The sequence below is a fragment of the Rutidosis leptorrhynchoides genome, chromosome 2 (assembly GCF_046630445.1).
Source record: "Rutidosis leptorrhynchoides isolate AG116_Rl617_1_P2 chromosome 2, CSIRO_AGI_Rlap_v1, whole genome shotgun sequence".
Taxonomy (NCBI): domain Eukaryota; kingdom Viridiplantae; phylum Streptophyta; class Magnoliopsida; order Asterales; family Asteraceae; genus Rutidosis; species Rutidosis leptorrhynchoides.
The window spans coordinates 626,259,970-626,276,535 of NC_092334.1; the positions used below are offsets into that span (position 1 = coordinate 626,259,970).

At 36.4% G+C, this 16,566-nt stretch overlaps 1 protein-coding gene across 1 annotated transcript; it reads left to right on the plus strand.

Moving 5' to 3' along the window:
• Positions 1-9,546: 9,546 nt before the first annotated feature.
• LOC139893606 (mitochondrial hydrolase YKR070W-like) lies at positions 9,547-12,928 on the plus strand. Its single transcript, XM_071876769.1, has 12 exons — positions 9,547-9,675; positions 10,517-10,623; positions 10,751-10,786; positions 11,098-11,171; positions 11,263-11,303; positions 11,405-11,476; positions 11,566-11,749; positions 11,840-11,935; positions 12,013-12,080; positions 12,196-12,397; positions 12,508-12,591; positions 12,713-12,928. The coding sequence occupies exons 1-12, from the start codon at positions 9,566-9,568 to the stop codon at positions 12,770-12,772; spliced, it is 1,134 nt and encodes a 377-aa protein (XP_071732870.1). The 5' UTR covers positions 9,547-9,565; the 3' UTR covers positions 12,773-12,928.
• The last annotated feature ends 3,638 nt before the right edge of the window (positions 12,929-16,566 follow it).

A 16,566-nucleotide genomic window follows, 5' to 3' on the forward strand; every position in this document is an offset into this window, starting at 1 on the left:
ACATATAATTTACTAAAATAATAAAAAAAATATAAATTGATCGATTACAATTATATATATTAATATATATATATATAAATGATATAGGTTCGTGAATCCAAGGTCAACCCTACCCTTATTCAATGTCGTCATATGTATTTTTACTACAAAATACAGTATGGTGAGTTTCGTTTGCCCCTTTTTTAAATGCTTTTGCAATATATATTTTTGGGACTGAGAATACATGCGCTGCTTTTATAAATGCTTTACGAAATAGACACAATTAATCGAAACTACATTTTATGGTTGGATTATCGAATCGAATATCACCCCTTTTAGCTTGGTAACCTAAGAATTAGGGAACAGACACCCTAATTGACGCGAATCCTAAAGGTAGATCTACGGGCACTAACACCCCCATACTGGAAAATGGTATGCTTTAGTACTTCGAGTTTATATTATACAGATGGATTTCTGTTTTGGGGATATTCTATATGCATTATGTTAATGTCGGTTACCAGGTGTTCAATCCATATGAATGATTTTTAAACACTTGCGAGTGTATGATTATTGAATAAAGAAAATCTTGTGGTCTATTAAAATTATAAAAACGATTGATTATGATAAACTAATGAACTCACCAACCTTTTGGTTGACACTTTAAAGCAAGTTTATTTTCAGGTATGAAAGAAATCTTCCGCTGTGCATTTGCTCATTTTAGATATATTACTTTGAGTCATTCATGACATATTTTAAAAGACGTTGCATTCGAGTCGTTGAGTTCATCAAGAATATTATTAAGTCGTTTATAGTTGGATATATTATGAAATGGTATGCATGCCTGTCAACTTTCGATGAAATGAAAGTTTGTCTTTAAAAAGAACGAATGCAATGTTTGTAAAATGTATCATATAGAGGTCAAATACCTCGCGATGTAACCAAATGTAATGTATTCATCCAGATGGATTCGGACGGGTCCTTTCAGTTGGTATCAGAGCGGTGGTCTTAGCGAACCAGATCTGCATTAGTGTGTCTAACTGATAGTCGTTAGGATGCATTAGTGAGTCTGGACTTCGACCGTGTCTGCATGTCAAAAGTTTTGCTTATCATTTTTGTTGGAAATTACCTGCTTATCATTCTTAGTCTAGAGACATCTTATTGCATTGATTACATGAATAGTGTATAGACAAAATTTATATCTTAGCGTATCTGCTAATTCATATCTTAGCGTATCTGTTACTGTAAACTTGCCTGACATTTTACGTAAATTTCTCCGTAATCTACGAAATCTTTGGCTATATAAATATAGATATTCTATGTAATTAAAATACCACCTGATAGCCAGAAAATCGTTTCATATCGAAAAATACTTTATTCAATCGTACGAAATGGAATTCGTCACTAGTTCAAATTTCTCGGATTCCGACAGCTATTCCGACATGGATGTTCACCTAAGCTTCGGAAACAGCGTCACCAGAATGAATCAACCAATCAGCCATCATCAATTCTGAATGAATTGGGGCTGAGTTCGTAGTCGACTTAATCAATGGAGGCGAGAAGAAGGCGATACTTTCCATCAACCAAATTTCCCTCTTGGAAATGAACCTGAAGCACTTACCGGCGAACCTGTTCGTAATACTATTGTCTCTCTCATTTCCATAGTATTTTGCCACTATTATATTCTATCTAAAATTCTAAATCTTATTCATTCGCTCGTTCCGACCGACAATCATCCCGGAATAATATAAGAAGTCAACGAACTTCGCGCTCGAATAATCAATTTGGAGAATATGGTGCAAAATTTACCAGCTTCAGCAACATCATCGGCACCAACAGTACCATCAGTAACATCACCAGTATCATCAACAATCCATGCCTCAATATCTCATTCTGTACCTCGAGTATTATCTTCGTTCTACGTATCGTTCTACATCAATTATCTTCGTTCTTCATAGAGACTTTGTAATCTCTAATGTTTTAGAGATTATATATTCTAGTTCTAACGGTAAATCAAATGAGATTAATATCATATTAACTCATTAAATCCATGATTACATCTGAAGAAAATATATATGTAAGTATATTTTCATAAAGTTTGTAATTAAAAATTCTTTTGTACAAACTGTTAATGGTGAAAATATTTTAACGAGTAGGTAATGCCAGAGGAATATTCAGATTTCACATTAATAAGTTACACTGTACATTCTTCGAAGCTGATTCAACAGTCGTTTACTATCCTACTTACATCCACCGATATACGAATCCGTTCACAACAGATTAAACATTTTCATCCAATTTCATATTTGGATTTTGATTTATCAGAATCCAACAAGTGGCATAATGAAGAAAATATTGGACAAAAAAAAAAATTTGTTAGAAACAAACAAATTAACTATGAGAAATTTTGTTAAGAATCCACGCTAACAAAATCCTAGCTAACTGTTCCTAGTTAACTGTTAATTCCTTATTGTACATTTATTTATCGCAATTTATTTCTCGCAATTTTATTTATCGTCATTTAGTTTCTGTTATTTATTTTACGCACTTTAAATATCGGGACACGTATACAAGGTTTTGACATATCATATCGACGCATCTATATATATTATTTGGAATAACCATAGACACTCTATATGCAGTAATGTTCGAGTTAGCTATACAGGGTTGAGGTTGATTCTACAATAATATATATACTTTGAGTTGTGATCGAGTCTGAGACATGTATACAATGGGTCACGGATACGTATTAATTAATTCGAATATTATATAGTAAACTATATATGAATTATTGGATTACTAATTGTGGACTGCTAACTGTGGACTGCCAACATTGGACAATTAAAATGAATTAAAATATTGATTATAACATATGAAACTAAACAATTCTTCAAGTTTGCCACTTGATTTCATCTTAAACCTCATTTGTATCTTGACGATTACAATATGCGTTCAAACCTTTCATGATTCTTGAAAACACCTCAATCGAGAGAATGAACCAACCGCGGTGGCGATGGCGATGGTTAGCAGTGGTGGCTCACTAACCATAACAAGTGGCCTTAGAGTTCTTGGCTTATTGCCAACTTTTCTACACATGTGAAACTGCGTACGTCAAGACTTTTTAAATCCTTTCAAATAACATGAACTGAAATGTTCTTTTTCAAAACCATATATGTTACGAACTAATGACTTTAATAAACCTGGTCATTTAATTTGTTACTCCGTATATTCAAATGTGACCCTAAGTAAACGGTCAACACGCACCATGCGCGTATATGGTTGGTAAGTGTGTGATTCGTACCAACTGCTCAGAGGCGAAGCCAAGATTTGAAGATGAGCTTACTCGATAAACAGATATTATATTTATAATTTTTAATTAATAATAAGTTAAAACAAGCTAATATTTGTAGTGATAATGGTCTACTTGTATATTATATGAGTTTTGGACGATGGTGCCAATTAATTTATAATTATCTGGACATAATAATAAATTTGAAACTTATTCATTGAGTGAGACTTATAATTATTTGGACATAAAATACAATTGAGAATTGAGCTTTATTTGAGCATTGTGTCACAACCCATTAATCTTATGGCCTAATCCACTAAGTTTGTGGCCCAATATGTCAAAATCAAAGAAGGCCCAAGAACCTCATGGAAGTTCACTAGAACTTTCCCATGAGTTCTTCTATGGAATGGTATAGAATATCCATGGAAATATCTAGACACATGAAGCTTCTAGTTCTTAGATCTTAGCCATCCATTGTATTTAATCCTAGCCATCCATTTTGTGATATGAGTAGTATAAATAGGGGTGGCCTCATTTGGCACACCATACCTCAAATCTCAAACATTCTCTCTTGTAAAGCATTCTCAAGCAATATAAGTATTTTCTTCAATTCCACTTGTTCTATTATATTTTCTCTTTTTGTTACTTGAATCGTTATAAGGTTCGAGTAAGGCTGACTTAGTAGAGACTAAGTGCCGCACGTGAGCTTATCGAGATAAGTCCGTGACATTTGGTATCAAGAGCAAGGTCGATTCAAGGAGATGGCAACCGAGACCGAGAAGAATGTGAGCGCAACAAGTGGTGTGATGGGTGATGAGACTCGTGGTCGGGTAGAGACTCGCCAAGGAGTCAAGAAGAACCAAGGTACGTCCAAAGACTTTGTCGCAAACTTGGACAAGAGGATCATGGATGTAGAGACATCCATGGACGACGTGAAAGCAAAGGTCGAAGACGTCCACCAATGTTTGGATGGTTTGGACGGGGACTTTGACGAATTGAAAGATGATTGCAAGAGTGCAGTCAACGTGCTAGATGTTGACATGCGACGTGAGATCCATGACTTAAGGGGTATGCTCATGGGTGAGATTACGAAGTTGCGAGGCGAAATGGAGGGGGAGGTCTCCACTATTCACCAACGCCTCGTGGATTTACAAACCAACATGAACTCTTGTTCGAGATTCATGGCTAGTGGGGGTGGCAACACTGGATGCAATGCTCTGAAGGTGGACGTTCCCAAGCCATCACCGTGCATGGGGAAGCGAGAAGCCCGAGTGGTTGATGATTTTATATGGGAGATGGAACAATACTTGGAGGGAGTCAACATAGTGGATGATGCAATGAAGATCAAGAGCAACCCGTTACTTGAAGGATACCGCAGCGTTATAGTGACGTCGTCGATATGGAGATATCAAGAAAGGTACGGTTACTATTGATACTTGGGATGATTTCCTTACTGAACTTAAGAATTAATTCTACCCCAAGAATGCTCAAAAGGATGCGATGAGTCGTCTACGTAAATTACATCATTCCGGGACGATTCGGGAGTATATTAAAGAATTCACGAACCTTAGCCTGGAGGTCCCATATATTCTCGATGATATTCTTCTCTTCTATTTTCTCGATGGTTTGCAACCTTGGGCTAAAAAGGAGTTGGAGAGACGAGGAGTCCAAGACCTTGCCACCGCAATTTCTCAAGCGGAGGCACTAGTCGACCATGCTAATAGGAAAGATTCGTTCAAGTCAAAAGATAAGAAGGTGAGCCATGAGAAAGGTGGGGGAGATAAGCCCGCCCAAGCAAGGAATGATAATACATGTAAGCCACCAACCGGGAGTAACAAGAGCATAAAAACTTCTTACAAGAATGATGGATGTTTCATATGTGATGGACCGCATAGAGCCCGAGATTGTTCGAAGAAAGCTAGCCTTCATGCCATGGAAGCTCAAAAGGCGGTTTGTCAGGATGAGGATGTGTGCATGGGATCGATGCAAATACTCAACGCTATCAAGGCCAAGGTGGAGGTACCCAAAGTAATGGCTAAAGGACTCCAATTCGTGAAAGTTTATGTTCGAGAAAACTGGGTACGAGCTTTGGTAGATACGGGAGCTACTCATAACTTTGTCTCCACCGAGGAAGCTAAGAGATTAGGGATTAAAGAGATAAAGGAGGGCGGAATGATGAAGACGGTGAACGCGAATGCTAAACCGATTAGTGGAGTTGCTAAAGATGTGCAAGTGAAGATTGGAGAATGGGAAGGAACGATTGATCTATCGGTCGTGCCTATAGACGACTTCAAGTTAGTACTTGGGATGGAGTTCCTAGATAAGGTACGCGGTTTCCCTATACCATTCGCTAACTCACTGTGTATCTTGGATGGTGAGAAGACTTGTATGGTGTCAACCGAATGTGGAAGCAAGAGTGCATCCAAGTCACTTTCGGCCATGCAATTCAAGAAGGGGTACAACAAGAATGAGACATGCTATTTAGCGGTAGCAAAGCAAGAGACGGTCGAAGATAAGGGAAAACTAGAGGTACCCAAGGAAATTGAGAAGGTCCTTGATGAGTTCAAGGATGTCATGCCCAAGGAGTTACCAAAGAAGTTACCACCTAGGAGGGAGGTTGACCATGTGATCGAGTTGGATCAGGGATCAAAACCACCTTCCAAAGCCCCATACCGAATGCCACCACCCGAGTTGGAGGATTTGCAAAGACAACTCAAGGAGTTGCTGGATGCGGGATACATCTGACCGTCAAAATCCCCGTATGGTGCTCCGGTGCTATTTCAAAGAAAGAAGGATGGGTCCTTGCGGATGTGTATAGATTACCGGGCACTCAACAAGGTAACTATCAAGAACAAATACCCAATCCCACTTATTGCTGATTTGTTCGATCAACTTGGGAAGGCGAGATACTTCTCCAAGTTAGACTTGAGATCGGGATATTATCAAGTCCGAATTGCCGAAGGAGATGAGGCTAAGACCACATGCATAATGAGGTATGGCGCTTATGAATTCCTAGTCATGCCCTTTGGTTTAACCAATGCCCCTGCCATATTTTGTACTTTGATGAACAAATTATTCCACCCGTTCCTCGACAAGTTTGCCGTGGTGTACTTGGATGACATAGTCGTGTATAGCGACACCATGAAAGATCATGTGAGGCACTTGAAGCAAGTATTCCAAGTACTAAGGGACAACGAGTTGTATGTGAAGCTAGAGAAATGTTCATTCGGATTAGAGGAGGTGGATTTTCTTGGACATAGAATTAAAAATGGGAAGTTACTCATGGACGGGGCTAAGGTTAAGGCAATTCAAGAGTGGGAGGCACCAACAAAGGTGACTGATTTACGATCTTTCCTTGGTTTAGTAAACTACTATCGTTGTTTTATCAAGGGATACTCGGCGAAAGCGGCTCCATTGACAGAATTGTTAAAGAAGAATAAAGCTTGGTTGTGGGATGAGAAATGTCAAGCAGCATTCGAGGAGTTGAAAGGAGCTGTCATGGAAGAACCGGTGTTGAGACTTCCGGATGTGACCAATCCGTTCGAGTTACATACAGACGCATTGGACTTTGCTATTGGAGGAGTTCTAATTCAAGAAGGTCACCCAATCGCGTTCGAAAGTCAAAAACTTAACGAGGCGGAAAGAAAGTACACTGTGCAAGAGAAAGAGATGACAGCGATTATTCATTGTTTGAGGACATGGAGGCATTATCTTTTGGGATCAAGGTTCGTGATCAAGACGGATAATGTGGCAACGAGTTATTTTCAAACCCAAAAGAAGTTGAGTCCCAAACAAGCTCGTTGGCAAGACTTCTTAGCCGAATTTGACTATGTGTTGGAGTATAAGCCTGGGAAAGCCAATGTGGTAGCTGAGGCGGAATTTGCAGTGATCACAAAACCACAATTCTTCCTTCAAGATCGTATAAAGGAGGGATTAGAGCATGATCCTATAGCCAAAAACCTTGTTGGATTGGCTCGAGATGGGAAAACGCGAAGGTTTTGGCTCAAGGGTGATCTATTATTCACTAAAGGAGACCGGTTATATGTGCCTAAGTGGGGTGATCTTAGACGGACAATCTTGAAGGAGTGTCATGAATCAAAGTGGGCTGGTTATCCAGGTATCAAGAGGACGCTGGCATTAGTAGAAGGCACTTATTATTGGCCAAGGATGGAAGACGACGTAGAGACGTACGTGCGGACATGCCTAATATGCCAACAAGACAAGATAGAGCAACGCCAACCAGGAGGACTATTACAGCCGCTACCTACACCGAAAAGACCATGGGAGAGTGTTTCCATGGACTTCATTACTTGCTTACCCAAGTCGGAAGGGTGTGGTAGTATTATAGTCGTGGTAGACCGGTTTTCTAAGTATGGTACCTTCATAGCCGCATCATCCGAAGTTACCGCGGATGAAACCGCAAAACTATTTTTCAAGAATGTGGTGAAGTATTGGGGGATACCGCATGTGATAGTAAGTGATCGAGATCCGAGGTTCACGGGGCGTTTTTGGACGGAGTTGTTCAAGATCATGGGGACAGACTTGAATTTCTCCACGAGTTTTCATCCCCAAACGGATGGACAGACGAAAATGGTGAATGCACTATTGGAGCTCTATATTCGACACTATGTAAGTGCAAATCAACATGATTGGGCTAAGCTTCTTGATATTGCTCAGTTCTCTTATAACATGCAGAGGAGTGAGTCCACGGGGAAAAGTCCTTTTGAGTTGGTAACAGGGCGTCAACCATTGACCCCGAATGCTTTGGCCACTTCATATGATGGAAGCAGTCCAGCCGCTTATAGAACGATGAAGGAGTGGCGCGAACAAGCCAACTTGGCGCGAGCATCACTAGATAAGGCGGCCAAGAAAATGAAGAAATGGGAGGATGAGAAAAGACGACATGTTGAGTTCAAAGTTGGGGACCGAGTGATGGTGAAGCTTTTACCTCAACAATTCAAAACATTTAGGAAGGTGCACAAAGGATTGATCCGGAGATATGAAGGCCCATTCCCTATAATTGGATGTGTTGGGAATGTATCTTATCGAGTTCAACTACCGCCCAAATTAAAGATTCATCCAGTCTTCCACGTAAGTTTTCTAAAACCTTATTATGGAGACGAGGAAAACCCAGAACGAAGAGTTTCCAAACGTGCACCAATGGCAGTTGCAACTTCGTTTGATCGTGAAGTGGAAGATATCTTGTTGCATCGAACGGTACGAAGACGAGGTGTGACGAGCTATAGAGAATACCTAGTTAAGTGGCGTAACTTACCCGATAGTGAAGCAAGCTGGGAGGCCGAAGACTTATTGTGGCAATTCACAGACAAAATCAAGAAGTATCACGAGGATCACACGACGAGGACGTCGTGAGCTTAGGTGGGGGAGAATGTCACAACCCATTAATCTTATGGCCCAAGCCACTAAGTTTGTGGCCCAATATGTCAAAATCAAATAAGGCCCAAGAACCTCATGGAAGTTCACTAGAACTTTCCCATGAGTTCTTCCATGGAATGGTATAGAATGTCCATGGAAATATCTAGACACATGAAGCTTCTAGTTCTTAGATCTTAGCCATCTATTGTATTTAATCCTAACCATCCATTTTGTGATATGAGTAGTATAAATAGGGGTGGCCTCATTTGGCACACTACACCTCAAATCTCAAACATTCTCTCTTGTAAAGCATTCTCAAGCAATATAAGTATTTTCTTCAATTTCACTTGTTCTATAATATTTTCTCTTTTGTTACTTGAATCGTTATAAGGTCCGAGTAAGGCTGACTTAGTAGAGACTAAGTGTCGCACGTGAGCTTATCGAGATAAGTCCGTGACAATTGGGGGAGGTTGAGCACCACTCAGTCCCCCCTTGTCTCCGCATCTGCAACTGCTTGCTTCTAGCTAGTTCACTTCTAGTTCACTATTGTTAGGAAATCCTAACCTATCATGAGCATATCACTTACACGCATCACGCACGAGCATACACATGATACATGGTGTGTGATGTGTGGTCAGAGGACATATCTTGCACTTTTGATATTTTGATAGCATATCGTTAGAGTTTCGAAAATGAGAGCTTGACCAATTTCGATATATTGTGTTGGTAAATCGAGTATATTTGGGTCATAACATTTCTGGACCGATGCCCATAGAAAAGCATTGGCTGACTCGACCCAAATCCGCTTTGACACCCGACCCGACCCGACCCGACCCGTAATAATAGGTTTATTTAATTTCACATGTTTAACATTACGACTAATGTTTTTATACGCCACACATAAACCTTGAATCAGACACAAATATGAAAATTCGTACGATTTCTGGGGTTTTACAGATGAGAAACAGATGGTCATCAGTTCAACGAAGTTATCGTCTTTTAATAGCTCATCAGATTCATTCAATCCCTAAAAGGTTTGCTTCTTCAGTTACTATTCAGCAATTCGTTTTTTTTCTTCTCCTATTTGCTATAATTTTCACTTTTTAATGCTGTAGTCTTAGTAAGGTCTCCAAAACGATAACTCCAAATACGAATTTAGATAATGTTCACCATCAGATTGAGTGAAAAAATCAGTTTTGTAAATAAAGGAGTGAGTTGCTTTTAACAATTATTCATTTGAAAGTTCAATTTTTGATAAATGAATCAAGTATTGTACAAAATTTGATAAATGTAGGGTTTTTGGTAATCTGAATCTCATCAAAATCAGTGTAAAATTCAAATTCCGCCAAGAAGAAATCTAAGTTCACTTTTTTGAATTAGATAACATTTTATTGAAGTTGAACTATATTTGAGTCCTTAATCTTTACTAAATTAAGTTTGCTCTCTTGTATTTGTAATAATATATTATTTGTTCCTATGTGTGCCACATAATAAACTCACTGTCTTCTAGATTTTTATTTTTTATTTTTTACTTTCCTTTTGATCAGGGGCGAAAATATTTAGGGGCGGGGGCATCTGCCCCCATTGGATTTGTAATTTTTAGTGCAAAAATTTTGAATTTTTCGATCTTTCCCCCGGTGGATTTCTTTTTTGCCCAAAAGTCTCCATTTTTTTGCTCCCAAAACCTCATATTTTGCCCAAAAACCTTCAGATTTTGCCCAAAAAAAGTTGCTACCGCCACTGCATTTGATAGACAGAAATTTGTAGCACAAATCGTTTTAGTAAATTTGACTTACAGTAACAGATGAATAAAAATTTAAATTGAACATACTGCTTTTTTGACAAAAGTTGAGGTTTGATTTGATATTGTAACAGACCGTCATTTGGAATTGCGTTTGATATTGATGGTGTCATACTTCGGGGACATACTCCTATCGGAAATTCGCCTAGCGCTTTGAGGAGATTATACAATGATGATTCTGGTAAAATACTTAATCTTGTATGTTATATATGTTTGCATATACCCTTATCTTGTCACCATAACTCATTTAATAAACTTCTGACTTGGTTCGAAGTTTGAGTTTCATATTTCTTTCATCTCTATTGCAGGTAGTCTGAAGATACCATATCTGTTTCTGACAAATGGTAAGTATATAGTAGCTGTCTGACTCATACAGGTCAAAAGTCAAGTCAAAAATTTCGAAAAAGAGACGACTCGGACCACATTTTCTAAATGACGATGACTCTTAATAATCATTCATCGACTCTTTTGATTCAAGTCAACTCGTGACTCTTACTAGTCAAAGAACTAGAAATATGAATTTTGCTAATTAGTTATTGATACAATTTAAAGTTTATAATTTTGGGTCACGAGTTCACGAATTTGCATTGGAAGATATTATCAGAGTTGAATAAACATGTCTAAACATCAAACCTTATATATACCAACGTAACAGGAGGAGGTATCCCCGAATCAAGACGAGCGTCTGAATTAAGTCAACTCCTTAATGTATCTGTTGACCCTATTCAGGTAATTCCTATACGTTTACTATTACAATTGACCTAATCCATTTTGCTAATTAGTTATTAATACACTTATCATCAATATCTACCTTATGCAGATATTGCAGGGTCACACCCCTTTTAAAAACTTGCTGAAACGGTACCTCTATGATTTACATTTTGGTTTTATAATTATTATATTATATTATATATTATTGTTAATTTATTTATGTATGAACGCTAATGGTTTCTTGATTGTAGGTTTGAAAATGAATTGATTGTTGCCACTGGAAAAGGGGAGCCCGCAGTGGTGATGTCTGAATACGGATTCAAGTAAGTACCATTAATCTATCCAGAAATGTAGTGAGTTGTGCATTATTTTAGTGTTTAATTTTAATTTTTTAAATTTTAATTATGAACAGAAAAGCTATCTCATTAGATGAGTATGCGTCTTACTTCAAAAGCATCGATCCTCTATCACCATACAAAAACTGGACCATTAAAAAGCCAATCAGTGAATCGGTTCCAAATTTTGATGTTACATCTGAAAGAGTTAAAGCAGCGTTTGTTGTTAGTGATCCTGTTGATTGGAGTAGAGATATTCAGGTAGTTTTTATTTGTTTAAATCATATTAGAAAAAAATAATATAGTATTTTGATGTTTATTTTATCAATCTTGATAAACTTAGTTTTGTAGGTTCTTTGTGATATTTTGAGATCGGGTGGTCTTCCAGGAGAGAAATCTGAGCATCAACCGGACATGTATTTTGCAGCTGATGATCTTGAATATCAGGTCATTAATTACGTTCATTTTTACAATATTTTATAATAAATTTTGATGAATATTAATGATGTTAATGGTCATGGCAGGCTGTGTTTCCTTCTGAACGTCTTGGCATGGGGGCTTTCAGGATCGCTCTAGAAAGCATCTTTAACAAGTAATCTCAGCAATATTTATTTTTATTCTCTAGAGGTGTCGATTTTTACCCATTTACTCGTATATGGGTTGATTTGGGCCGTCTGATATTTTATGGGTCAATTATGGTAATGTAGGATTCACCACAAGCCATTGGAGTATACTTCGTTTGGAAAACCAAATCCTTTTGTGTTCAAGAACGCTGAATCCATATTAAAGCAGCTCAAACCGTTGACAAATACTGTTAATAATCTTAAAGAAGATGACAAATCACATGAATTTGAAACATTGTACATGATTGGGGACAATCCTTCAGTTGATATCAAGGGCGCAAGACAGGTATTGTATTTATTATGTATAATTATAATCAAAATTAAACAAGGTTAACTAGATTCATATTATAAGTATTTATATTTAACTTTTTTTTTTCGTTTTGTTTTAAATCTCAGGCTGGACCTCCATGGTTTTCTATTTTGACTAGGACCGGTGTTTTTCGAGGAAAGTTGAACCACACAGATTATCCTGCTGATCACGTAAGAGTTGTGATCTAACACCAGTTATACAAAAAAAAAAAAAAAAACAAAAATTAAATAATAATCATAAAAATATTAATGCTACAGAAAATGAAGTAATTTAGACACCGTTCTTTTTCAGGTTGTTGATACTGTAGAAGAGGCTGTAGAATTTATCCTGCAAAAGGAGGGTATTGCGTAGCAGAAACATGTTCTTTCTTACGGCCTATAAATATTAGTACCATTTTTCCTTTATTCCGCTATTCTTTAATTTCATTTACAGATATTTGAGGTATTAACATTGTAACATCCCATTCAGATGAAGACACATATATGAATTTTTGCACGATTCAATGAAAAAGACTTGAATTTAACATTAAGCGAGTGCAGCTTATGAACATGTTGGTATCAGTTGGCCTGGTTAATATTTGTAATATACTTATACATACTGAGTTAAACCGTAACTTGATTCAAATTTAAACTGAATTTTTGACAAGGGTTTAAGTGGCCGGAACCAACGTTCCTGAGATTGTTGACATCATTAACTTTGTACATAAATTACTGATTACTGATATAATAATGGATCTGGAAGTCTGCTCACAGTTAAACTCTATGATTTTATGTTTACTACATAAAGATAATTTGTGGATAATAATTCCCACAAATTAAAATTAAATATTGTACGAAAAAAGTGGTTTAACTCTTTATGTAACAGAAAATTTACATAATATTGTTTATAATGGTAGCACACATGTTTAGTAAAATGACAAAGACCTACGTGCTAGTGCCGGGTTAAAGATAGGGCCGTGAAAACATGGGCGAACTTTTTCAAACAATCCCTGGGGCATGAAAGCATGGGCAAACTTATTCGTACAATTCTAAAAGCACACGGGCAAACTTTTTCATACAATTCTCAAAGCACAATAGGGATGCTAATAGTGTTTGTGAGCTGTAAAAACTTTTTTTTTTTTTTTAGTATTGTTATAATTCAGTAGGCTTATAACTACCTTTAGTGGTTCTTGACTGTAGAAGGTATATAGAGATAGAGATACTGTAAAATAAGAAAACAAAGGTTGAACAAAAGGTATGAGTAATTGGTTTTTTATTTATAGAAAAATGTACAATGAGAGTTTGGTGGCATTTGGAATCTAGAGAGAGAGAGTGTTTTTGTTAACCAAAAAATACATCCCATAAACTCTAACTCAACACACCTATTTATACTCAAAAAAATATACTATGCAATATCTATAATAATAATAAAATTATCATCCAATTATTACTTTTATAACACTCCCCCTTGGATGATAATTTTATTAGTGAATAACTAGTACTGCCTCGTTAAAAACCTTGCTAAAGAAAACCCTTTGGGATAAAACTTTAGCTAAGGGAAAAAGAGTGCAGCATAGAGTTGACTCCCCCTCAAGTAGGCAACGCCTGAGTTGTTACATCTTCTGAACATGCCTCATGCCAATATTATGAACGTGTGTTCTGAAAATAGCAGTTGAAAGTGCTTTGGTGAAAAGGTCAGCAGAGTTTTTGCTTGGACTGAACATATCTCATTTCAATCTGGTTGTCCTTAATGAGATTTTGAGTGTATGAGAAGAATCTAGGGGGTATGTGTTTTGTTCGGTCACTTTTGATATACTCTTCTTTCATCTGTGTTATGCAAGCTACATTATCTTCATAGATAGTTGTTGAACTTTTATTGCGTTCTAGTCCACAAGAATCAGTAATGAGTTGTGTCATTGATCTCAACCAAAAACATTCCCGACTGGCTTCATGTAATGCAATTACTTCGGCATGATTTGATGATGTTGCAACAAGTGTTTGTTTTTGAGAACGCCATGATATTGCGGTACCTCCATTTAGGAATACATATCCATTTTGAGATTTAGCTTTATGTGGATCAGATAAATAACCTGCATCTGCATAACCAACCAAATCTTGTTTTGATTCGTTAGAATAAAATAATCCTAAATCAGTAGTTCCTCGAAGGTATCGAAATATGTGTTTGATCCCATTCCAATGTCTTTTGGTAGGGGCTGAGCTGAACCTTGTCAACAAATTAACTGCAAAAGAAATGTCAGATCTTGTATAATCTATAAGATACATAAGAACCTCAATTGCACTAAAATATAGAACTTCCGATCTGTTAAAATTTTCATGATCTTCGCAGGGATGAAATAGATCAGTGTCAATATTGAGTGTTCTAACAACAATGAGTTTGTCTTTAAAAAAAATGTTTTAAAATCTTTTCGGTATAAGTTGTTTGATGTACAAGTAAACCATTAGGCATATGCTCAATTTGCAATCCAAGGTAATACTTGGTTTTTTCAAGATCTTTCATTTCAAAATAATTCTTTAGAAGTTGAATGATTTCATAGATCTCTTTATTTGTTCATATGATGTTAAGAACATTGACATAAACAACTACGATCTCATATCCGAACATTGTTTTTATAAAACATACGTGCAAAATAAGTTTATATTTATACCCTTTTTTTTTTATCAAGTAGTCATTTAATCCGTTATACTATTGTATCAACCCATATAAAAATCTTTGTGATTCAATGGAATACATTTCTTTAGGTTTTGCGTTAGATGTTTCTGATACCTTAAACCCTTCAGGTATATTCATATATATCACTATCAAGTGATCCATATAGATAAGTAGTAACAACATCCATGAGATGCATTTAAGTAACTACCAGGTTGATTAAGTATCTAATAAGTAATTGTATCCATTACATAAGGATAAGTTTTCCTCATAATTCATTTCTGGTCTTTGTGGGAAACCTTGAGTTACAAGTCTAGTTTTGCCTTGTATCTTCATTTGCACATTTCTTTTTCGGATAAAAATTCATTTATATCCCATACGTTTCACATCTTTAAAAGTGATAACGATTGATCCGAAAACTTTTCTTTTATTGAGTGATTCTATTTCAGCTCGTATTGCTCCTTTCTGTTGAGCTCAATCATGTCTATTTTGATATTCAATGACAGATTTTGGTTCCAGATCATCATCTTTATTCATGATGTCATTGTAACATTATATGAAAATATCTCATCAAGATTTTTCATTTCATTTCGGTTCCATAATATTGCATAATTTATTGCAATTTATGTATTTACATTTATCAATATCCTCTGCAGAAGGAATATTGATTTGTGGTTCTTCTTGAACACTTTCTCTTACCTCATTATCAGCTGATTTTCTTTTCGAGGATTTTTATCTTCGGAACCAATTGATCTTCCACGTTTGATGCGTGGCAAAGACTCAACAGTGACATTATTGCCAGCTTTTGGAATTTCAGTTCGAGCTGGAGCATTTATCGCTGGTATATATGATTTAGTCACTTTTTTATATCTGTAAATGCATAAAGTAATTAATTTGCAAGTTCTTGCATATGCATTATTTTTGAACTTTCGTTTCACATTCTTTTGTGCGAGTTCAATATACCTTAATTGATGTTCACATCATGAAGCATCATTTTATTTTTTATTTTTATTTCTCCCCCTAATCTAGGGAACAATGTTTTATTAAAATGAAATCAGCAAAACGTGCTGTAAAAACATCACCCATCATGGGTTCAATATATCTTATGATTGAAGATGTTTTATATCCAAAATATATTATCATCTTTCTTTGAAGAACCATTTTATTGTGTTGTGGTGATACAATTGGAACATACACTGCACAACCAATGTTTTAAGGTAGAAAATATTTGGCTCTTGGCCAAAATCAAGTATTAAGCGAAAATATTTACGACTTCCACATGGTATAATGCGAATTAATGTCGCAGCATGTAAATTTACATGTCCACATATAAATATTGAGAGATTTGTACTCATTATCAATTGTCTAGTTATTAGCTGTAAGCGTTTATCTATTGATTCAGCTAAACCAATTTTGTGTATGCACATGAGCAACTGGATGTTCAACAACAATCCCTGTAGATATATAATGATCATTAAATGCTTGAGATGTTAACTCAC